Genomic DNA, 25,122 nt, shown 5'->3' with positions numbered 1-25,122 from the left:
AAATACTGGATCATTATTTAAAAAATGTTCTGCTCCCATTTTTTGGCTACAAATAGCTCTGTGTTTCTACAAAGCATGGTTCCAGAATGGGACACCATTAAGAAATGTTTAAGCTGTGCTATGGGTATTTTTCATAGAATCATAGAATCATAGAATTAGCTAGGTTGGAAAAGACCTACAAGATCATCCAGTCCAACCATCCACCTACCGCCAATAACCCCACTAAACCATGTCTCTCAACGCTATATCTAAATGTTTCTTGAACACTTCCAGGGATGGTGACTCAACCACCTCCCTGGGCAGCCCATTCCAGCGCCTGACCACTCACTCAGAAAAGCAGAATTTCCTAATGTCCAGCCTAAATCTCCCCTGGTGCAACTTGAGGCCATTCCCCCTCATCCTGTCCCTAGTTACAAGAGAGAAGAGGCTGACCCCCAGCTCACTACAACCTCCCTTCAGGTAGTTATAGAGAGAGATAAGGTCCCCCCTGAGCCTCCTCTTCTCCAGACTGAACAATCCCAGCTCCCTCAGCCGCTCCTCATAAGGCCTGTGCTCCAGACCCCTCACCAGCTTCGTCGCCCTCCTCTGAACATGCTCCAGGGCCTCAATGTCTTCTTGCAGTGAGGGGCCCAAAACTGGGCACAGTACTCGAGGTGGGGCCTCAGCAGGGCTGAGTAGAGAGGGACAATGACTTCCCTACTCCTACTGGCAACACTATTTCTGATCCAAGCCAGGATGCCATTGGCCTTCTTGGCCACCTGGGCACACTGCTGGCTTATGCTCAGCCGAGCATCGACCAATACCCCCAGGTCCGTTTCCTCCACGCAACCTTCCAGCCACTGTGCCCCAAGCCTGTAGCATTGCCTGGGGTTGTTGTGGCCCAAGTGCAGGACCCGGCACTTGGTCTTGTTGAACCTCATCCCATTGGCTTCAGCCCAGAGATCCAGCCTGTCCAGATCTCTCTGTAGGGCCTTGCTAGCCCCAGGCAGATCGACACTTCCTGCCAGCTTGGTGTCATCTACCTTTCTACTTGCACTTTTAATTTTGTAAACACCCATTTCACTGACATCTGATGGGTTTGACTAACAGTTGAAGAGGTAGAGAATCAATACTGAAACTTGTTCGTGTTGCTAACAGGTAATAAGAATACAATAATTGATGTTTTCACTCTTAGGACTGTCTTGTGTCCACACAGAAAGACCTCTTAGCTTCTCTGCAAGGATCCAGGGTAATGTTTTTTCTTGCTTCTTGCAAGAAAACAGATTTCTGGCAGATACGAAGAAGTTCTTTTGTCTCTTCTTTACTTTCTGTATCATATAGCATTAATATGAATTACACTACATTTATTCCATAACAAACAATACATTTTTTTTAACATATAGAGCTCTGATACAAATCTACCTTAATCGTGTGTTATGTGTCTGATTGCTCAGCGGTCTTACTCTTAAAGAACAAATATTAAATAATTCTTAAAAATAATAGCATTCTTTTTCCTTCTCTTCTTGTCTGATTTGGTTAATATTGACCAATGTATAAAATATTATAGATAAGACACAGTCTCCCTGTTTGGAAATCCTCAAACCACAAATTGCTGGAGAGCACTCAGGACAAAAATCATTAGAAATTTACCCTGTTCTTACATTCTTCTCTTTACATCTGGTATTGGTCATTGCTAAAGACAGATTGCTGGGCTGGAGAGATCTCTGATGTCCCAAAGCGGCCCGTCTTAAATTCATCATCCCATCTTGGTGAAGAGGAAGATTCACCCTTTATAAAAACAGGCTTCATGTAAATGAGCTGGCAGCACAAGTCAAAAAGCACTGCAACAGCAATCCAGGCACAGATCCTGCTACCTCTCTCTCAAATGTGTGTGCCCTTCAAGTACTGTGATGGAATCAGCAAAACCGAGTGTAAGTCAAGGAAGGAGTTTCTATGCCATGTAATTAGGAATGTCCTTGAATAATTTTCTTCATTAATTACACATGTAAAAAAAAAATAATTAATAGAATCTTTTGAAAAGCAACTTAATCTAGCCCTCTCTTGGGAAATCTCAACTAAGGGCAAGCGGACTGAATTAGCAGGTGGTTTGCTATTGGGGCAAACACCACAATAGAGCCAGAGGAAAGGCATTTCTGCCCTGTGTCTCATCTGCAATGATCACCTTTGGTGGACAAATGGGGACTCTTGCTCTTAATTACTCACCCACTAATAATGCCGAGGTTTGTTCTAATACGGAAATTAGTGGATGTGGCAATAAGAGAATCGTGTTTTGAAGACTTCTGAGATACCTTTCTTGCACTCAGGCTTTCTCCTGTGTAACCAAAGCTTGTACCTCAATACTTCTTGTGCTTTCTGCTCCCCATCTTTCAGAAAAAATGCAACTGGAAAGACATGCAGACAGCTTGGTCCTGTCAAGCTTGTGAAAAAAGCTCTTTGGACATTGTGCACACACAAGATCTCAACTCGGAGATGATACAATGACCTTCAGAAATAGAACTGAGCCATTGGTTTGTCAAAAGACCGACAGTTGGCCAGGCCAAGAGAGACATCAAAAGCTAGCAGAGACAGAATAACTCATGGTGCTTTATATTCCATTTGGAACATTACATCAGAGAGGAAAAAAAGCCAAGAATGGTACCAAATATGAACACTGGGATGCATGCCGACGATTGCTTCTCACAGCATTTGAAAAGTCTGGATCTTCCTACAACTGTCAATCACGTTCCTGGCTAAGTCTGATTTTTAAAAGGAATTTCTGAAAGAACTGCCTGCAGCAGCATAATGAGTACAACTACATGCAGAGCTCTCTCACATGCTGTGCTTCTCAAGCACATGCCAGATCTGACCTCAATAGGTCCCATAGCTGCAGAGACGCATTGGAGTGCCCAACTTAATACAAACCTGCTGTCTGAGAGCCTCCAAATCTGAGCTGACTCATCTCTGATGGCTAGCCAGAGTTTGAGCTGGCTGTGCCCAGCTGTGTGGATAGCCTCCAGTGGGTTATTCTGCAAACACAAAGAAAGCAACTAAAAAAAAGCAGGAGATGAGTTAATGCTAGACAACAGGTTATTCAAGGCAGCAGAACTGCCTAGTGCTGGGAGAGACCCAGCAGCTTTTCCTGGATTTGTTTTTGGCCTGACTGAGAGGGCAGGAATTTCTTTACCTCAATACTGCTCTTGTCTTTTCTGCAAAGTGTTTTGAGATTTACTGGTAAAATGTAACATGTTGTATAAGAGCAATATAGAAAAGCACCAGTGTAATTATGACATCATACTTATTAAAGCAATCTCAAGCACTAGCATGGTATTTTATCCAGATAAAACAGCTGAATAGGATTGGACTGTTCTTTACTTGGGGAACACAAAAGAGCAAACTGAATGGCCAGTGTAATGAAAAATGACAGAATAAATCACAATAAAAGTCCACTTTGTCGTTATCATATATGAACAAAGCACAGAATTTTAAATAGTCTCCCTGGGAGGTTGCTTATTTTTTGCCAGGACATGGCAAGCACACAACAGTTGTGATTGAATTAAAATGGAAAGGAAAAATAATAACTATATTACTTACCTGGTTTGTATTATTATTATTATTCTCTTTCCCTCTAGGAAATGCTGACTGAAAACAAGATGCATTAAAGAAGGTAAAACAAACAAACAAGAAGCCCTCCCCACTCAAAAGCTTTTTCTGTTTTGTTCCCAAATCTCTCCTCTCTGGAATCTCACTATTTTCAGCTTCATGGAGAAACCTTTAATGTCACTGGGAACTAAGCTGTTTCTTTTGCTTGCACACTCCTTTAATAAATACACCAAACAGCTTCCAAAGGATTCTACCCAAATCTCCTGCCCCCCTTGGCAGTTCCAAACGTTGTCTTCTCCGTAGTTATCTGGCAGTATATCATCACCAATCTGGCAATTTAAAAATGGAAAGTCTCACCCTAACAGCATGGTCTTTGCATCACAACTCTCACCAGATAATCCGACCACCTCTTCTCTGTGATATGCTTTTTTTCTTGAGAAAACTAGCTTTGCATGCAGAAAAATATATCTGACTGTATACAAATGCTATTCCCAAAAAGAAAGTGTCTACAATCTGCTCTAGGTCTGTAAGAAACAAGATTTAACTAGAAATGCAATTATCTTTAAATCCAATCCTATCTGAACTGCCAAGTTCTGAATGGAGAAGCTGCAATAGGTGTCTAGGACAGCAAATTTCATTGTTTGTTCCTAAAGTAACTTGTGAATGAAATATTTCTATCCATAAACACCTAACCTTATTTAGCTGGAACGTTGGAGTTGTAGCTTTCTAGTTTGCAAATGCCTAAGGCAGGTTCCCTTATGAGTTCGAGTCTTCTTTATTACCTTGTTATGGACCACTAAAATTCAGTCATGAATCATGAAGATTTTGCAGACCAGTATGAAAACCACCGTTGATGGAGCTGCACCTTACCCACAATAAGCAAGTCAGACTTCTCACGTTAACTCTGTGAACTATCACCCTTTGAAGAACTGCAGGGATAGCAAACAGAGTGAACTAAGGTTTTCCTCACCAATTTAGCACAGGCCATCAGAAAGGAAAACTGAAGGATGTCTGTAGCAGACTGCCACGTCATAAGTTTTTCAAGGGTATGCACTATAAATGGCTGTGGTATCCTCTGTACAAACACTGGACAAGCCCCAAAAAGAAGATACAGAACAGACGGAGAAGTCAAAGATGGACTGATGAGACATAGAGAAGAAATAAAGGTCCCAAACTACAACATCCTTTACTGCATTCTTAATCCATCAGAAAGGGCCGCAGGACACAAACCAAGTTCCTCAAGATTCTATCACAGGAGACTGTTAGAAGTTGCCTTTCTCTAGGTTAAAATCTATCTGTAACTGTAGTTCTGCGACTTGTCTGGTCTAATACAAACTTAGTAACTGATAAGCATAAATGTGAGAACAGAAGGTCTTTCTGAGACACCAGTAAATTAAATTTTCATCAAAAAGGTCAATTTGTTTGTATTATCTCCATATAACTTCAGAGACTTTTTCAATAAAATGATTTGCCAAGTATATTTCTCAGTCCCCTGCCCTATTACTGTGACTCTTTGTAGCATATAATAGTCAGGATTTAGATCAATGCCAAATTCTCATTGCTGTCTGCAGGGCCTCTGACTGCAAAGCCCTTCTCTTGTTCACTGTGCCAACTAATCCCAGATTTCTTTTGGAAAATACATATAATGCATAAGCCAAACTGCTACAAAGATCTCACAGAAGATTTGAAGGATTATTCAGCCTGACTGCTTATATTCCATAGAATTAGAGATTAAAAAGAGGTGTTGAATAATCATATTTACATATTATTACTGTGATTACCTGAAGAAAATGTCTCTGGAACATAATACAGTACATATTAGTCTATGCCTCTGTGAAAAACAGCCACTGAATAAATACATCTCATACTTTGACATTTCAGACATAAAGAAATTTACAGAAGTGTGTCAGTAGACACAGTGGGAAACCACAGAAATACTATACAGAAAATAAGTCACTAGTCACCAACATTTTTGTTTGTCACTCTCCTAATCTTAAAAACTAGTCTGCTCATGAGCACTAGCAGCTACAGTCAGTGAGAACCAGCACGTGTGGAGGTAAACCTGAACCATTCCTGCAGAACGTACAGGCAAACTCTTTTTCCACACTCCAAACTCTCTGCAGAGAGATCACCATCAGCATATGATCTGAAGTAAGATGGGTAAATGAGATTATTGCAATGACTGGAAAACCTCTCCCTTCTCCATGCATTTCTACTACTTCTTTTCTTGAACAAGTTCAAGAAAAGATGGCACTGGCAGAACTCCTGCAAGTTTTTGCTTAAAGTGACACTACTACAGAGAGATGCTGAACAAATAGACTATTAATAAATACCATCTGAAGTGGTAAAAAAAACTAAGAGCAACTAAAATATTACATTTATTGGCTCTCCTGCTATAGCTGGCGTAAGTTGTCATTTTAACCAAAAGAACATGCAGTGAATTCTTTGCTGGAAATGTTGACTTGCTTTTAATGGGGAAAAGAGAAAGGTCAGCCGGGTGATAAGCAGGGCTGTAGGAACTAATCTTGGAGTCTGAGCCTTGCTAGCCCAGACAGCCTGACGCATACAATGTGTTCTACTAAGCACTGCACAAATGTTAATCAAGTTTAATAGCCTTTTCTTGAGATATCTCAGGAAACGAGGTAGTAAAATTAAAACAGTTAGATGTCTGCTGAAAAGCAAATATATTTATTATGCACTTTCATATACACAGGGATTTTCACTTAATATAATACAAGGAATAAAATAAAAATTTTACAATGTGAAATTCATTCAATGTACATTAAAGGCTATTTACAACCCACTCCAGGAAAAAGTCTATATGCAAACCAAGTTAACTGAGGAGTTCAGATGAGGAATATTAAGCATAACAGATGTTTGCATAGCAGAGTAACTGAGGAGAGAAAATACCTTTTTATTTTTAAATAAATGGTAATGTTTTCAATACTGATCACAGAGAGAACAAAAATGCATCATTGTGCCTCTATACTTCCTAATGCATTTCTCTTTTGAAGAGTTTTTCCACATGCATACAGTATTGACATTGGTGTCCACAAAACAGTCCTTTCCCTAGCTTTCCCACTACTAGGAGTTTTAGATGTCTTGTGGAGATGACCTTGGAGGGAGCAGTGAAATGCAATGAAGAGAAAGAGGATTCATGTTTTATTTCTTTTTTTTTGGGTTGGGAGGACCGTCACATTGTCAGAAGAAATTGTGCTGAGTCACAGCTATGCAACTCCACTCACCTCCACCGGACAGTACAGATGTAAAGGAGCAGAGCAGAACAGAGAGGACAACAGGGGAACAGCGACTTGCCTTTGGACGCAGAAACCTCACAAGCAATGAGATTCAAAAATCACACACAACAGCAATGTGGAATTACACAGACCTTCTGAGAAAGTAGATGTTTTAAAGCAATTCATGATCTGTGCCAAAGCTACGTTCAAAATCTGTAAGAGTTGTTACTTTCTTTCTAAAAACATTTTCAACAGGTCTGCTTTCTGCTCATTTGGATACAGGATTTCTTCAACAGCTGTTTCAAATGTAAATATTATTCACACAAAAACCATCAGGCTATCTATAAATGGTGGCCCCTTGTGAAACTGACCATATTTTCATGTCCTCTGTCCACAAGGTGCAATTAATAACACAATAAAATTAAATAAATATAATCCCAACGACAGCCAAGGTCAGTAGAAAAATGTCGGCATTCAGGGATCCCTTTCTACAGAACAAAACATACATCTAACAACCAAGAAAAGTTTTATTCTTGCACAGCATTGCAGATGTACTGTACTTGAGGTTCAGAGCAAGTTTGCTGAGAACATTTTGGTACTCTCCCTTTACTGAGCCACTAACTCTCTTAAGGCCGTTTTGCAAGACTCCTGTTATGGTTATTTTATAATTGTCCCACAGGGACAAGAAATTTAATGCATGAAACATACAGAATAGTCAATATTGCTGTGTGTCAACTTTCAACATTTAATCTTACTACGCACCAATTGCCTGACTATAAAAGATTCCTTTTACATTTAGTAACAAGTGAATAAGAATGGAGGTGCAAGATATAAAAAAGAAAAAAAGAAAAAAAGAAAACCCACAAAAAAATCACCTTCAGAAAATGCTCTGACGACCATTAATTATGATAACAAAATACAAAGACCTTTAGTGCTTCAGAATATGCACTACATATACATCCAGGGGCCACTGAGCAAAGTTTAAGGATAGCCACACATCTAATTAATCCTGTATGAAAAAATAGCCTCAGGTTTCTATCATCTTCTTTGTGGAATGATCAGAATCAGAGTATGAAAAAGACGAATCTCAAGCCTTTAGAAGAATTACTGACATACAAAAATAGGCTTATTTTCTAACAAGCAAGACCGTGTAAAGGTGAATAGTAGAATATAGATTACACTTGTAGGAGAAAATAATCACTTGTTTCATTCTATCACTCAGAGCTGTGCAAGTAAGATACACACATTCAAGGGAACAGTTCATAGTGTTTTCTTTCACCATGGCGGTCTTGACTTTGCTTTCCCCTACATATGTCATTTTTTCAGCTGTAAGAGCAGGGAACCAGCTCTCCATTACCTGTAGAGGGACTATCCAGGCTGCTGATTAACTACGCTCTGGGTCCAGAGAAACACACCGTCTCTTCCTTATCCATCAGAAGCAGTAACCACATTCATACAAGTTTGTGCTTTAAAGAGTTACTGTCTCAGGACAGGGATAACTCAGTCATCTTTGTAGTCCACAGACAATGGTATTCCTAACCTTTTCTTTCTCCGCTATACTCTCATTGTGTATTCTTTCAGCCTAACAAAGCTTCTGTGTTTTCCACATTGGTTTTACTGACATTTTCAATGCAGTCCTTTACCTTGGAAAAATAAAGAGCTGTTTCTAATGTATAAAGACATACAGGAAAGCAGGATCAGACCTTTTACTTTAGCACCTAAGAAATACCCATATTCTGTTACCTCATTACCATAACAATAACTGAGGCTATTGAAGATCGGGAGTCGGAGACCAAATGCGCCTATCACTTTCAGTGGGCACAGTCTGCCATCCAGATTTGGTGCTGCAGTACCAGATACTGGATTTTGTTTCTCGAAAATCCCAGCAGAGGGCTGCTGTCCAACTCCTTTGCTACCACTGACCGGCTATTACATAAACAGAATATACAAGTACAGTATTTATAAAATCCCACTACAAGATTTGTATTTCTCGAGAGAACTTTATGAAGTACACAGAAAAGACTGACCATACGTTACATCAATGTGAATGTGACAAAGTATTTGCATTTCTTCCCTTTAGCCACACAGGAAAATAAACACAAAAAGCATGGCCTCTTCATACGCAGTCCACTGTGGCACATGCACCTCTGCCAAGCATTCTGGAACAGGAAATCATGATTCCTCGTTCTTACAATTTTCAGCTGTTGTCAGGGAAATATCGCATGTATCTTTCTGCAATTAAAAAAAAAGTGCTCATTCTGTGTATTAAATACGAAGTACACAAAATAAATTTTTGAAGCACAGAGGGTAATATGGTGGAAGGCAGCCCGAAAATGTAGGCACGTTACAGTAATTAAGGTAACTGTACTGTAGTATTCACATTCTTGAGTTTTTAGGTGGACTGAACAAGAACTGTATGCTTCCATCCCAGCCCGCTGATACATCACTTGGAGCAGAAGCGCTTCTGTTCATGGCATCATGAAACCAACCTGGAAGTATAAAACAAACACATGAAGTTTTGAAATATTCCGTAATACATGCAGTGCTGTCAGCAAGACAGCTGTATAATTTCTAATTAAAGTTAAAAGCACACAACAGCATACCAATGATGAAAAGCATTTCCTGTCTAACTCAAATCACATGATGGATTTCCTGTGCTTGCAGACATCCAAAGCAGCAGCAAGGTCCCTGCAGCAAGAAAGCTTCTGAATACAGCTTAGAAGGGGTAGCCCGGGTAGGAAAGCTGTTCCTCAGGCAGAATATTGCCGAAGTGATTCTGCACAGGTGATTAACACTCAGTGGTCAGGGAAATAACTGCTTTTTTTGCTCAAGACTGGGCAAAAGAGGAGGTAAATTACAGCCTGCACCAGGCAATCCAAATGCACACAATTGTTTTACACTTCTAGATTTCTCGTTAGAGAAAAAGCAAAAGAAACAATTCCATTGTCCATCACATCACCTGTTTCTTGTAGAAATAAGTACTTCACGCAGGAAAAACTTGTCTTTTCAAAGAAGTACTGTTTGCTACTGACAAAAAAAAAAGCCCAGCTTGAGTTGTAAAATTGTACGTGGAGCGTTAAAAACTCCCCATGCTTTATGTTTTAAAATCTACAGAGAGGAAAAATGCATCAAAACTAGTATTTTGAGGTCAGGTCAAATCAATACATCTTAGGTCAGAAGTATAAACAATATGGACATATGAGTACCTGCACTGAATATCAGCTCCAGGTATGGAGGCGGGGAAAAAATGACACATTTAAATGCTGGTTTAGACATGATGTAGAACTGTAGGGATCTGAAGTTGTTTTGACTTTTACTAATATCCAGGGCCCATCTCCTCTCACTTACTCCTCTCTCTGCTTCTGCAGTTCTGCCTCTTTGCTATTTTCTGCTTCACAGCACATCTGACCTTTTGGTAAAAAACACTAATATTTGCATCTTACAGATGTGCAGGCTGTAGTATAATATCTTTTTGAAACACTGTATGGTTAAATCAAAATATTTGAAACAAAGATACCAGTCTCATAGTCCAGCACTATATCTCAACACTCTGCAGTTAACAAGAGACCACTGATACATCTACAGAGACGCTTTCCATTAAAGTGAATTCTATTTGCCAGGTACTTTTTTGGGGGAAAAAAAAACCAAACAAACCAAACCAAACAACCTGTCAATGTGCTTTTCACAGCTCAAAATCTCCCATCTGTGGATTCTGTAGCGTCTGCAAATGTCCTAGAAACCTGTAGCCTTTGATGACCAGCAGCAGAACTGAGTCAGCTACCAAGAACATTCTGGTTGTAAGCAGCAGCAGTCTGGTCTGGAAAAATGGCAGTATTTACACAAAAAAATTGTTCTGAGAAATAAGCAAATAAGCAAAGAGAGCTGCGTACAGTTCATAAAGATGCTGCTCCTTTGAAATTCAATTCAAAACATATTAATTATTAATAATCCAAATATGCTGAGATAAACAAACTTCATCAGGATGGGGCGGAAAAATATCTCTGTTTCCACTGACTTACTTACATTTTCCATTTGAAAATGGCACATAACACTTCTTTCTCAGCATAAAATTCAGCACGGGAGAGAAAGTGAGAAACCAAAGTAAACTCCGTCGATTTTCAGCTCATACTACAGAATGGGGAGGAAATTGATAATAACATAGATTCTCATTTTGCTATCAGAAATGTCATGCCTTTCGTAGGAGATTACTTCACCGTAACAGAAATATAAAATTAAAGCCTTCTGGTACTACTGCAAATTTGTAGATACATCTGAGATTTCCCATTCAAAATCCAAATTCACAGGAGTTTATTGCCTGTAACTCGTGAGAATCCTTATAAACTTCCTGAAAAGCATCTTTGAAAATATGAATAGTTACTCAGTATAGGTGGAACTAGACAAAATAATGACTACATCTGAAAATACCACATATTAAGTCTCCCAGCTATTCTTATCTCGGAAAAGAAAACTCCAGATTAATGCTACATGCAACTTTATATTTTATTCCGTTGCGTATCAGGGACAGTGGGGCAAGATTTGAGCAATCAGAATTCAACAGAACATATGGCGGTGGACCAGTTCTTTCAAAGTTGATGCTTTAAATTACAGCAGAACAGATACTTGACATGGTTTTCATTAAGAAAGCAATTACAACATTAAGCTAAAATGAAATGCATTTTCAGCTTATTTAAAATGCACGTGATGAAATACATGTGTTTTACTCCTTTGTGAATGGGCTGATTACCTTTTATAATGGTGTTTCTTTCTTGTAGTTGAAGCTTGGGTCACCACCTTCAATCTGCAGTTTTAAGGCTTGCTTAAGGCTGAGTTCTGTCTCTGCAGAAGGGTAGCCTTCCAGCACCTCCTGATGCCCTCGATCCTGCACCGTTCGTGGGACAGAAACCCTACCGAGAAAAACCTGATTGCTTTGAAGATGATAATTGGGATTTGTCATGATTCCATTCCTCTTCTTCTGTTCCCCACTCTGTTGGTGAATTAGGAACTGCTGCTGAGATCGACCGACCTCTTGCTGAGCCGGTGGCACCAAGATTTTGCACTGTGGCTCTGGCAGCATTGATTTGAGTGGCACGCTTGTCCCGGATTTGGCAACAGGTACTCGTTTATCAAACTGAGTCATTTCATACTCTAACACTTTTGGTTGGGAGGAACTGTTTTGTTTGATTTTTTTTCCAGCTGACCCAGACTTGCTGGAATTGTCTGTTTTCCCCCCTTTGTTAGCTTTAGTTGATTTCAAACTAGGTTTCACTTGGCTCCATTCAAATTCACTACTTGGAGAATTATGATTTTGACTTAGGGAGTGGGTTGTGGAAGAAGGAGAAACAATAGACTGCCTGCTTCTGCTGCGTGGCAGGGAATGCTGCTGTATTTGTTCCGTAAAGGAGAGGCTGTGGAAACTATCAATGGGCACAGTCTGAGCAGTTGCTGTCGATGATGTGGTACGGAGAGAAGAGTTTTTGGAACTTTTCAGGGAATTATTTGATAAAGATGACTTCTGACGGTCAACTGTAGAATCGGGAGACTCTGAAGGAGAACTGAATGCATGGGCAGGCCCATTAGATAAGCCCCGCATGCTAGGCTGCATATCTCCGCCAGTACTCCCTGAACTATTTGACTTCATTGTTAAGGACTGCATTTTAGAGGAGACTGACTGTAAGGGTTTTTGCTCCATTGTGTGGACTGGAGATGGAGTGCAGCCATTCAGAGTAGATGCACCATATTTTTCCAGTAATTTAATAATCTGAGAGTGCCCATTTTTAGCTGCGACACGCATAGCAGTGCGCCCAAACTGATCAGCATGATTTGGATCAGCACCTTGCTCAAGTAATATCTGGACAACATCAATGTGCCCTTCTTGGGCTGCGATGCAGAGTCCAGTAGCACCTTGGTTACATGTATGATCAACCAGAGCTCCATGCTCAATGAGAAGCTGCACTACCTTCGCGTGACCTTGCCATGCAGCAGACTGCAAAGCAGACCTCTTCTCATTATCTGCAGCGTTCACATCAGCATGGTACGTTATCAGCACCTGTACCATCTCCAAATGGCCCTGCCAGCAGGAAACATGGAGTGCGGTTCTTCCTTCAGCATCACTAGCTTCTACGTTTGCACCATTTTCTAAAAAATACTCAGCCATTGTAAGCTGGTTTTCTAATGCTAAAATATAGAGTGTTGGCCGGCCATCAGCATCTTTATAGTTCACATCTGCTCCGTGGCTGAGCAGTAGTTCAACTATCTCTCTGTGACCTTCTAAAGCAGCAACACGGAGAGCATTTCTCCCATCATAGCCTCTCTGATCGATGTTGGATTTATTTTCCAGCAGTATCTGCACACAATCATAGTGACCCTCTTGTGCAGCTAATACGAAAGGTATACGTCCATCGTTATCAATCTCATTTGTTCTAGCACCTTGTTCTATAAGAGCTTCACATATCAACCTGTGACCTTCGAAAGCTGCCATATGCAAAGGTGTCCAGCCTGCATCATCTCTGTGATTTTCATCCAGTCCCCTGTCCAGCAGAGTCCGTACTACTTCAACATTGCCTTGTGCAGAGGCTATGCTCAGAACTGTTCTCCCCTCACTATCAATGCTATCAACAGCTGCGCCCCAAAATAAGAGAGTATTTACAACTGAGGCATGGCCCATGGAGGCTGCTGCCAGGAGTGGCGTACGACCATTGTTATCTGTGTGATCCACATCTGCTCCTCCCTCCAGGAGCAGGTCAACAACATCCACGTGTCCTTCGTAAGCAGCCACCAGCAGTGGCGTCATGCCATCCTTATCACAGTGGTCGACTTCAGCACCTCGGTCAATGAGAAGGCTGACCACCGAGGCGTGCCCTTTGCTGGCTGGAACGCAGAGTGCAGCAACTGACAGTGCAGTCCTTCCATCCACATCCTCATGGTTCACCTCTGCACCATGGTCCAGCAGGTGCTCCACGATCTCTTTATGCCCCATATATGCTGCTGCGATCAATGCTGTTCTGCCTTCATTGTCTGCCTTATTCACTTCAGCCCCGTGCTGAAGCAGATTGAGCACGATATCTTCATGCCCTCCCCAGGCTGCTGCTCTCAGTGCAGTTCGGCTGTCAGCATCTGCGCAGTCCACTTTGACTCCGGCATAAAGGAGTGCGGAAACTACCTCGGTGTGCCCACCCCACGCTGCGGATCTCAATGCTGTCCAGCCATCATGATCTGTGTGATTAACATTGGCCCCGCAGCCTATCAAGCAATTCACCACTTTGGTGTGCCCCTGCCGTGCAGCTAACGTAAGTGCTGTTTGACCGTGAGTGTCTTCTACCTCTAAGTCTGCTCCCCTGGAAACCAGCAAGTTTACTACGTCGAGGTTGCCGCTGTAGGCAGCGTTGGCCAGGAGCGTTCTCCCGTTTGAGTCACACTGGTTGACTGACGCCCCGTTGTCTAGCAAGGTGCGGATGGAGTCCTCTCTTTCCAGAGCCTGCCGCACAATGCAGGATGTGCGGTCATCCTCGCTGTTGACGTGAGCACCAGCTTTCACCAGGAGCTGTAATACTTCTTGTTCTTTGGGAATTAAGGTTGACAGGGAGTCTTTGACAGGTGTGCCATTCCATATCATCCACAAGGCCAGCTCAGAAGTCTCTAACTGTAAATTGGAGTTAATTAGATGCAATGCAAATTCTTGAGCTTCCAATGGCGTTAGGTCCTTTGCTCGGCAGGTGTAGCTCATGGCCAGCATTCTGTGCCCCTCTGCTGCATTACACAGGTATTTCTGCGTGCAGTGCTTCACATCCAACAACCATTCAGCAAAACTATAATGAAACAAGATTTTTGTATTCCCAAGTCCATCAATAAGGACTTTGGACAGGACATCCAATTTGCGCTGAAAGTCTTCCATAGTCAATGTCATGTTTTTGGTCCACACTGCATGATACAGCTCCGTCGTGGTTAGTGGTCTACAGGCTGCAAGAATCACATTAAGAATAGGCTGCACCTTTGCAAACTGTTTTCTCACAAAAAGTCTCTGGCAGAGCCAAAGGTATAGGCCGTTCAGCGTTCCCGGAATATCACGGATCTCCCGTAACATAATAAAATTCTCCACGACTCCATCTAGGACACGTTCCAGATACAAAAAGCAGCCGCTGCTTTTGATGTGAAGCTGATTCAGCATTTCAGCAGTTTCCTTTGTTAGATGTTGTCTCAACGCTTCCTCCTGATCCAAACGATGCAGAATATATTGCTGCACGTCCTTCACAATGTATGCCTTTCGCAGATCATCCAGACTTATTTTTCTAAAACCTATCGGAAGATAAGAAAATCATTAGCAAAAAGACCCATTTTGGGGTAGGGAAACACCCACAATAATATATTTTGTATGCAAACATACTGAACATAAATCATTATTAACAGCAGAACACTTTGATACAAAACACTTATTTTTAATTATAATCTGCTATAACGAGAAATACACATTACTAAACAAGAACATTTTAAAAATAACTTCGAATCAGACATTTTTTGTCTGTCTTGGACATTACTCTAAACACCTAAGTAAGAACAAAAATAAAGCAAAATCAAAACTGCAACTTAAGTAAGATTATTAAATATTATTATATTATTAAGAAATAATCATTTCTCCAACGTGGTCAACAATGGAATTGCAAGCAATTTTCAGCTACTGAGATTAAGACAGTCATTATATTAACATAATTATAGAAGATATTATCCACATCTAGTGCACATTCATGAACATAAATCACTTTAACATCATTACCTTTGCTTCTTTTCAAAACCCTTACAATGGAGGAGAGAGGGACACTCAAAACTAGTTTTAAATACCTTCATACCTGTGTGCAATGACTACTATGTATTTTTTTCAAATAGGGACTGATTTTTAGATAAACAGCCCAGTTCTCTGGCAGCTGGCTCACTGCGTAAGGAAACAGGTTTTCTGAGAATCAGACAGTCCCATTGTTCTTTCAGCCTGTTTACTCTTGAGAGGAAAAAGGGAAACTATTTCATCTGTGTATGCTGCGTACGTCACCTCCTTGCATGCACAATTGCACACTCCCACATCTCTCAGAGTACAAGCTCTTGAGAACAAGGTGGAATGGTATTTATGAACGATGTTACTCTGCCATGGTATACACAGCTATCTAATTTAAAACATTGGTGTTTAATGAATAGTTACATTGTTTGAATGCTGCTTTTCTGGAAGCTAAAGGAAAACTGCAGAGGACAGAGTGCCTGAACTACCAAGTTTCTAACTATTTTAGGCCAGAATTGCACCTCACTTCTCTAAGGACAAGCTCTCACCTCCTCTAGCATTGCAGTTTGCATAAAGTTCCTTTAGAGTCAGCTCATCTAGTCCAAAAAAGCTTTGCTTTGCAAACCAAAGCAGTCACTAACCCCCAAATTATCCTGCAGGAAAAGCACCCATAGAGCAGCCCAGTCAACATGATCTTGGCCTTAGCTCCATGGAACAAATAATTGGAAGTGACACCCCGAAGAACGTCATTTTCAGCTGTTTTTATTATATTTAAACATTTTGTGGACCGAACTGCTTGGTCTGGAAGTTTGTTCCAATAATTGAGCTTTGTTTTTTGTTCCCAAATGTCCTCAGCACAGATTCTGAACAGGACATTCAACTCCTTCTGTTGATCATTTAGAGTGATATTTCTAAAAATATATATTTCTGACTAAATCAATAGAACACTTAAAAGCACGCTTCCCTTCAAAATAAAATCATCAGATGGGATATTTTTGCACAGTCACTTTTCATGCTAAAACTACATTAATAAGACTCTGTACTTGTAGATTTTTGCATTTAATGTCAAGAAGGCAGAAAATAAGATTTGGGAGGATCTTTCAGCATTCTGCAGGTGCATTTTTTTCCCTGTCTTTCCAAAATAGAGAACAATCTTTATCCACCACAATTTATCACCACAACTATGAGTGATGTCCTAACTTGACCTGCAGCACAGCATAATTCACTGATCAACTGTGCATTTCGTTAAAATATTCTGTGCATAACTCAGTAAAGCCCATAATTCACACACATAAGCCAAGTAAGAGATGTTGCTGAGTAAGGATAGCTGGTGACCTCCAATTATGCACATCCCAAGACTTCTTTTTGAGCTCCCAGGCTATGACCATTCAGAAGATAGAAAAGCAAACAGCAGAGTTAAAATGAGAACAGTGCTTGAGGTACGCATTCACAGCCATACCTATGCGCAGGGCTGTCCTCAGCCAAGCGTCACTCCGGTTGGCCCATATCACATGTGCAGAGAACAGCTCTGACTTGGTCAATTCAGAGCAAATGCCACTGTCGCACTTACTCACCAGCTAGTTCCTTAAACGTCTCTGTTATGAGTGAAGTAAACATTCCTGATAGTCAGATCTACACCTGCCGCTTGGCTGAACAAAAGCAGGCACAGAGCTCTGCGAAGTCCTTCTCAGCGTGTCTAGTCCTGACTGACTCCTCACACCAGACCCTCAACTCTCACAGCCAACCCGTGCCCACGTCTTTCCTTCCAGTACATATCCGCCTAAGTTATTTCTATTTTTAAATAACTCTGTTGTTTTTGCAATTTGTAGAGCAGCTGATTTTATTTCAGTCACACCAGAAAGCCTGACAGACCCACTGGACTGCAGTGCAGAGATGTCAGCCAGTGCTCAGGGCTGGCTAATGACTGTTCCTCACCTCCCTTGACTCCCAGCTTTCACATACCCCAAGGACAATATGTTCCTTAAGGGCTGGGATTAATACACTTCCTTTGTAACACACTTTTGAACAGAAGTAGGCTGTTATATTAAACCACTGTACCATGCCGTAGTACAATAAATAATCCAAAGAAAAGTTTTACAGATAGAAAATATTTTAAAAATACAAAAACCTAATATTTTTGTTGTTAGCTTGAAGGAGTAAAACAAAGCTGTGTGGTTTTTTTGCCCAAGCTTTTATCTAAATGAGGTCATTTTATGTTTTCCAAACAAAGATTCTGCAAACTTGCTTTTCCACCCTACCAACTACAATAATTTATTTTCAAGGACAAGAAGCATCAAAACACTAAGAGAAAGCTCATTTGTTTCGAATGCATTCCCATGAACTACTTAAGCTCAGCAGAACAGGAGGGCAGCAGACAGAGCTTGCAGTCCCACGATACAGCTTTTTGCATTGTTAAGATTTTTCTTACAACACGTCGCTTTCGACACAATGGGTGCTCCAATATGGATTTTCCTGATTTATTAAATTCCTGGCAGTTCTGTAAACAAATGAGTTCCAAATGTATTTCTTGGCGAGGTCTGGGGTCACTTAAAGGGAAAAGAAAAAGTATCTTGGCTATATAAATAGTCTTACACTATATCAACCTTTTCAAACTTTAACAATAAAAAATAAGCTATTAACAAGCAGGTTCCACTGAATGATTAGAAATCTCTTTCAATTTCTGTATCTTTAATTAAATACATTTAATTACAATGAAGGTTTAAATACACTTTAATATACCCCATTTAACTAAATTGATAACTTTAAAATAATCTAAATGATTAAAAACGTGGCAATGTTTTGACCTTACTGATTTACACTGTCGATCTAAACATATATTAAGTATTTCTATGGCTATTTTTACATATCCACTCAAAAATAATAATGTATCCAGAAAAGAAAAAAGCATCAGAAAACTGAAGCAGCATACTTAGTTTGTAGTGCATTTGCAGTGTACTATCCGTTACAAAGTGCATCATATCCATCACAAATGCTAAGAGACATAGGAATAGTCTTGAGGGTGAATTCTGCTGCTGCCATTGGTCCATGTTGTTGTATAGAAATTTTTCAGTTAGATTTACAGGTCTTCCTAAAGCCAGAGTTTCTTTTTCCTTTTTTAATTATGGAGCAAAAAAAGCTGAAAACTCACATGCAACTTTTTGTTAGGAAGTAAGAAAATCCCTAGCACCACACATTCAAAGTGGCAATCCAAAGAGTAAGAAGAGAGGAAATAGTAAGTAGAGTCATGGCCACAGCAACAACAAATTACTTCACAGCTTTAGTAATACTGAAGTTTAATTTACAACTATATAAACATATTTAAATATATCTAAATAACCTTTTATTATCCAAAATACAAAGTCCTACAAGGACTTTAAAGTAACGTGAAACCGTCTACATAAATTTCAAAATACAGTGAAAACTTAAGATTTTCTTTTTTAAAGCAATCTCTCCTAAGTGGTCTCACGCTATTTATTCTCTGGGATGGGCAATTTGGGGAAGAAAGGTGCAGTTGCAAATTTGGCAAGTGATTTGATTTGGGGATTCAGCAACACAACTATCCAAGCAGCTTGAATTTTCTGGTGCAGAGAAGCTGACTTGTTATTTCAGTACATTTTTCCTAGGTTTTCACGTTTTTGCTCATTATTTAATTTTAAGAAAGGCTGCAAGAACAATTCTCTGTATTTATCCAGAGCAGAACTAGCAGATTGAAAACATCATGGAAAGACTGATGTTCCCAAGATTGTTAATTCTGGATAAACATCTTAATATCTGTATGCTTAAAGCTGAACGATAGGCAAACACAAGAGTGGAAAAGGACTGTGGTCTACTTTTGCCTATGCATAAATGGGTGAATGGAGCGTAAGCTGCCCTGGTGCTAGAGTGAATGCTTGCATGTCCATTCTTCATTCTTTTTATTCTGGTTTCTAGTATCTAACGTTAACTATACAGTAACTACAGCTGAGACATGCCATTCACGTGGGCTGTACTGCTCTACCGCACGTCTTGTGTGTGAAAAGGAACTCTTTTGATCAAGAATGCCAGTGCTTAATTGAGGGGTATAACCAAGCCAGATGCCAAGGATAATTTCTTCTTTTGAGCTACATGCATAAAACAAATAAGTAAATGTCTATTAACATGCCTCTTTAGACCAATGAATAGAGCATTTGTACATGTGCAGTTCTATTTGCCTTTATGCTATCAAATGAAGAAATACCAGCTTTTCATTCCAACTTATCTAAATAAAATTTCCATAATTTAAAATGCCTAAAATCTTTAGCTCTTATGACAGAACTTTAGAAAAAGAATTTAGTTTTTCAAGAATAACAGATACACTTTTAATGTTTAACCTCATTTTAGACGAAACATTTCTATTTGGTTAGCTGAAACATAAAACCTAAACAAGTTGCATGCCTATGCTGCTTACAGAGGTTTCCGGAAGTTATTTAGAAAAAATAAAGAATTTCTTCTGACAAATAATAAAAAGGTTGGAAAGACTGCATTTAATGCAGCTGCTTGACTGCTTACACTTGCGAGCAAATGGTGTCGCAGGGGACTATTGGGATAACACGGACACAAGAATAGCAAACTTTAGGACAGACATCTGTAAGAAAAGTAAGCAGGCACAATGTGGCAGTTGGTGACAGCGCATACAAGAGGAGGCAGAAGGACACGCATTATCTGTTCCCCTCCTTTTCTCCTCAGCTGGCTGGCTTTTGCTCACCGTGGAGGGTGACCGCAGACTCATGCAGGCATCAATTTACATTTGGTTCATATTTTTGAGGTTGTCTTTGCAGCCACAAGAGGCAAAAACTATTTTTTTTTTAATTAATGAAAGCTGAGAATCTGGTGTAAGAGGAAAAAAAAATCTGTTGCGCTCTGTGCTACTACAGAAACTCTGAATACACCCCCAAACACGAGGCTGCAGCAGATGCAGGCACAGCTATTCAGCTTGCATAAGTAAGTCACCAGCAAAAGGAAAGAAATGAAGAGGACTAGAATAAATCTCCTTTGCTCGGTATCTGGTGGTAGGGATGATGTATTCACTGCTGGCAGCAGCAAGATGATAGTAGATGAGAAAGGCTGTACTCTTCCTTCCATGTCCATGACTATTTTTGGCTGGAGAGACGCTTGCAGAACTCTCGTCTGTATTCAACACCCAAAAAAAGAACATTGTCAAGGCCATGCCACTGCAGCAGCCCTGCTCCCAATCACTTACACCACATGCTGACAAATGGGTTTAGCTCTTATTTCAGCAGATTTCTGGAAGATTTCACACATCAAAATTTTAAGTGAAAGCCAATATAAAATCACTTATTAAATTAATACAGGCTAGTACATACAGTATGCCTTACTCTAAAACTTCTAGCACAAAAAGCCTACAAATAGAGTCATTTTCCTAAAGTAATGCTAAAAGTATTCCAACCTATCTTACTAGGTTAGTGTGAAACTGATTTCTTTGTTCCAAATGGAAGAAAGATCTGAAGAAAATGTGCGGTGACTAGGTTAATGTTACCCTTGCAACCATTTATTTGCTTAGAAATTAGAAAGCATAAGAAATTCAGTATAATGGTGTCCCAGAGTGCAGTGCACATTATTGTGCACACCATTTCTTCAGCCACAAGTGCAAAAAATGCTCCTTGTCAATCCTGAATTCTGCATGCTCATCAAATAAATAACTTTAAAAAGAAAGCTGCTCAGCTACAAGTTAACATTCACATTCCACAAAGTGGAATAAGAGTGTGCCCCAAGAGAAGTGTTAACAACAGCCTATCCTTTGCAGGTTATAAACAGAAAAGCAATATTATTTCAAGTTTTACAACACAAAGTTCCAATATATCTGAAGTTAACAGAAGCTTCAATCGTACTCCTCGCATCTTCGCTATATCTTTCACATACTTGAGCATTGGCTGTAAGTGGGAAAATCATCCAGTAGTGTACTGTGGGATGTAATGTCACAGTTTGCTCTCACTTTGAAAAAAACAACCACCACCACCAAAACAACAAAGCACCACTTCCTACAAATAGACCCTAAAACTTAATCTCATTTTGAGTTCAATTACCTTGGCAATAATTCTCTCTTTTTTTGCACCTTTTCTCACAGTGAAGATAGCATTATAACATCATAAGCCAGCTCTCCTTATGCTATTCATCAAATCATTCGCTGTGGAAATGAGAAATTTACTCTTTCAAATTAAATTTATTTTAAAGGCATACCCATTAATTCTGCTGATTTCTCCTGTCAAGAATTCTGTCTGGAAGCATACTTAGAAGACAACAATTTTTTAGGACTAGTCTGAAACATTATATGATTCAGTAGAAAGGAAATAAAGCTGCTCTGAAGAAAGTTTTGTCAGTACTTTTGGCAGTGACAGCCTATCTAATCAGCCAAGCTCTGACGACACTATTCCCATACGAACATCCAAAAGAGCCTTATGAAACTACTCCAAAGTTTCCTTTAGTTCTCACATACCCCTAAATACCAACGTTCATGTCTGCCGCTGATTAACACAAGCCTACATTCCAGAATGCAATTATCACATTGACCTTTTGCCACGGTGGAAATGAGCAAGCCTATGGGTCTATGTTCTATAATCACATTTTTGTCCTAATCGTTGCCTTAATACACACAGGCTTTATACATAGGCCTGGAATCTAGTCTAGATATTGGCCTTTATTAAATTTCAGAGAACATCCAGTAACAATGTGATTATAGTGAAGAAATGTTCTCATGACACTGTAAAGACTGGATGAAGAAGTTGTAAAGAATTCTTTACCACATAACCTTTGCCAAAAGTATACTCTAAGAATCCACATCGACAGTGTTACCCTCTCAAGTTCCACCTTCAAAGGTTATTCACTGCTTTCTGAAAATAAGGGGAAATATTTTACTGGGAGATGAAAAAAATCTTTTGAGGTTGTGAGGAATGGGCGTATACAGCCGACATACTTATGTACTTACACATTACCTACATGGTTTCAAAGCTTTTTAGAAGCAGCAAGGCAAAAAGAAAACTCAAAGCCACCAACAGCTCTATTGCAGAGACATAATTTGTCTCTAAATGCCACTTAAGGCTTTTGGTAGGTAAGCCGGAATGCGAGGTTTTCAGAATTACCATTTTTGCCATTACCATTTTTTAGAACTAAGCATGCATTAGTGCTTTCGACCATCACCAAGGGTTTTGTAAATACCAGATCCTCATTATAGACAGAGGTAACGATGCTTCCTGGGGTCTACGCTCACCTGTAAACATTTTTGTAACAGCTTTACTCTGCTTGCGGGCAGAACACAGAAGGAGCAACCAGGGAGGGAAGAACTCGAAATGGCCAGCTAGCAGCTCCGCTATCGTTCCAGCTAGACTTGTAGAGGTCTGTTCACCCTCGGAGACGTTGCAGCCCTCATCAACTGAGTCTACGAGCAGGAAGAGGCTCTGCTGAGGGGGCTTCACTCCCAGAAGAGGAAGCAGAATGCACCTGCAAGGAATGAGGAATAAAATCAATCTTGTAAAATTAACAATATATTAAATGCTTGAATAATCAGTGATGCAATTTTTGCTTAGGCAAGATTACATTTTAATGAACTTGATGTTTCTAACAATACTTTAAATGCATGTAACGTGGTTCAAGGTTCAAAAGAACACTTAGAAAAATGTTGGTTTAGTATGCTACTTGGCCTAAAATGTAAAAAGTCTATTAATCTTTTCTCTTCCAAACCTGTTATTAATGCTTATCAGAAGCTGGTCATGATACTAAACTAAATAAAAAGACACCTGAAGTATCAAAGCTCAAAAGTTCAACCCTGAGTGAATGAATTTTACAAAGAACTGAATTTCTGCACTTGTAGTACCATACTTTAACAAACGAAATGCAAATTCACTTCTTAAAAAACTGAGGCTGGTGAAGCATTTCTTTTTATTTATATTGGAGTTGCCAGGTTCTCATTACAGAAAAAAGATTATTTGCATTCTCAAAACACAAGGAACTGAACAAATGCATCAGCACAACTAATCATCAGAGTTCCTGTCTCATATTTGCATGTTCTGTTGCCGTCTTTAGTGGTACTCATTAAATATGCCTAACTCTGCACTTATATGTAACTGCCACATGCCTTCTAGTATTTCCATGCAACACTACTGTTTTGTGGGCAAGTTTCATTTAGGCCCTTAAATTCCACTGACTACATCATCTTCAAATACATTTGAAAAGTAAAGTTTGCCTTTACAGTAAAAAGACTCATTTTCAGAGTGCGAAATACATTAATTTTCTGAGTGTATAAATACACACATGCACACGATAGCTCCCTCTTTTTGCAGACTTTATGCTTGTGTCCAGATGGCATGCACGTCACAAATACTTCTGTTTTACTTAAGGCCACAATAATCTTCTTTCATTTGTTTTACTGAACAAATTTATCTTCAGAACACTTTGGCCAACAACTTAATTATTACCTATCAAGCATGCAAATTAGAACAATGGCAAATCTTGCCTGTTGATGGAAAAACACATCCAGAGTCAAAAATGATTTGCAAGCACCACTAGTACAATGTTATTTTCTGGTTTTCTGACTGAGAAAAGTGCAAAATGGAAATGCAAAGTGGTGCATTGCTGACAGTAACAGCAGGATTGAGCAGAGCCAGATAGGCGATCTATTCTAGTTGGTGACATTTTCCCAAAGGAATAAAAAGGATGAGTTCTGAAAGCTTTCAGTATTAGTTGCATTTAAATCCTTAACTCTGGCCCTTCACATTACCAGAAACCTGAGACTATTTTGGATTCTTTGTTACTTCCCAAAGCCAGTCCCTCTTTCAGAAGATGCTTGCAGTGCAAGTAGAATCTCTGCTCCCTAAGCTGGGAAGTCAAGCAGCTACCAACTTAGAGAAGGAAATTAATGAAGTCATAAGGTTAAAATTACTTTCTAAAGTGATATCAACCCCACAATGAAAGGAGTTTGAAATTACCTTATTTTCCCCCTCCCTCCCCACCAGAATGCAACCTTGTCCCCTCAGCTATTTACGTTGCTTTGAGATGTGAACAAATAGTATCTTAAAGTAAAATCTCAGCTAAAATCTGAACGATCATCACAAAACACCTATGAAATACCTTAGGTGTATCTGACAATGTTCTTGTGGTAGTATTTACCTGTCGGGTAACCAAGAGAAGTTATTGGTATGTCTAGAAAAGAGTCCCAAATTATTCTGCAGAATTCCTACAGTATGCAGTAGTCGGCTGCAGTAGGTCAAACCAAAAGCTCATCCTGCCTCCAAATAGAGTGGAAAGAAAATGTCCAAAGAATAAAGTATTAAAAAATAGTGCAAGCACTAAGCCACATTTTTCCGTATTTGAGACTGCAGAAACAGTGGTTGCAGGAGCTTTGTGGAAGATAGATTTAGTTTTGCACTTGGCATCCCTTCCACTTCACAATACTTTCATTTCTGAGTGGTAGCATAACTTCCATTCAACTGGGGGGGAGAAAAAAATCTATCATAGAATCACTCACGTTGGAAAAGACTTTCAGGATCATCGAGTCCAACCACAACCTAACCATAC

At 39.8% G+C, this 25,122-nt stretch overlaps 1 protein-coding gene across 3 annotated transcripts in view; it reads right to left on the bottom strand.

Moving 5' to 3' along the window:
* ANKRD50 (ankyrin repeat domain 50) overlaps nucleotides 6,247-25,122 on the bottom strand; it is a 41,169-nt gene continuing 22,293 nt past the window's right edge. For all 3 annotated transcript variants that reach the window (XM_021394763.1, XM_021394764.1, XM_021394765.1), the window contains 3 exons: nucleotides 22,820-23,049; nucleotides 11,560-15,107; nucleotides 6,247-9,304 (listed from right to left, as the gene is read on the bottom strand). In XM_021394763.1, the coding sequence (XP_021250438.1) occupies nucleotides 11,563-15,107; nucleotides 22,820-23,049 (3,775 nt within the window). In that variant the 3' untranslated portion in view covers nucleotides 6,247-9,304; nucleotides 11,560-11,562. The remainder of the gene's footprint in view (nucleotides 9,305-11,559; nucleotides 15,108-22,819; nucleotides 23,050-25,122) is intronic.

Source organism: Numida meleagris, chromosome 4 (assembly GCF_002078875.1).
Source record: "Numida meleagris isolate 19003 breed g44 Domestic line chromosome 4, NumMel1.0, whole genome shotgun sequence".
Taxonomy (NCBI): domain Eukaryota; kingdom Metazoa; phylum Chordata; class Aves; order Galliformes; family Numididae; genus Numida; species Numida meleagris.
This window is presented reverse-complemented; position numbering and strand designations above follow the sequence as displayed.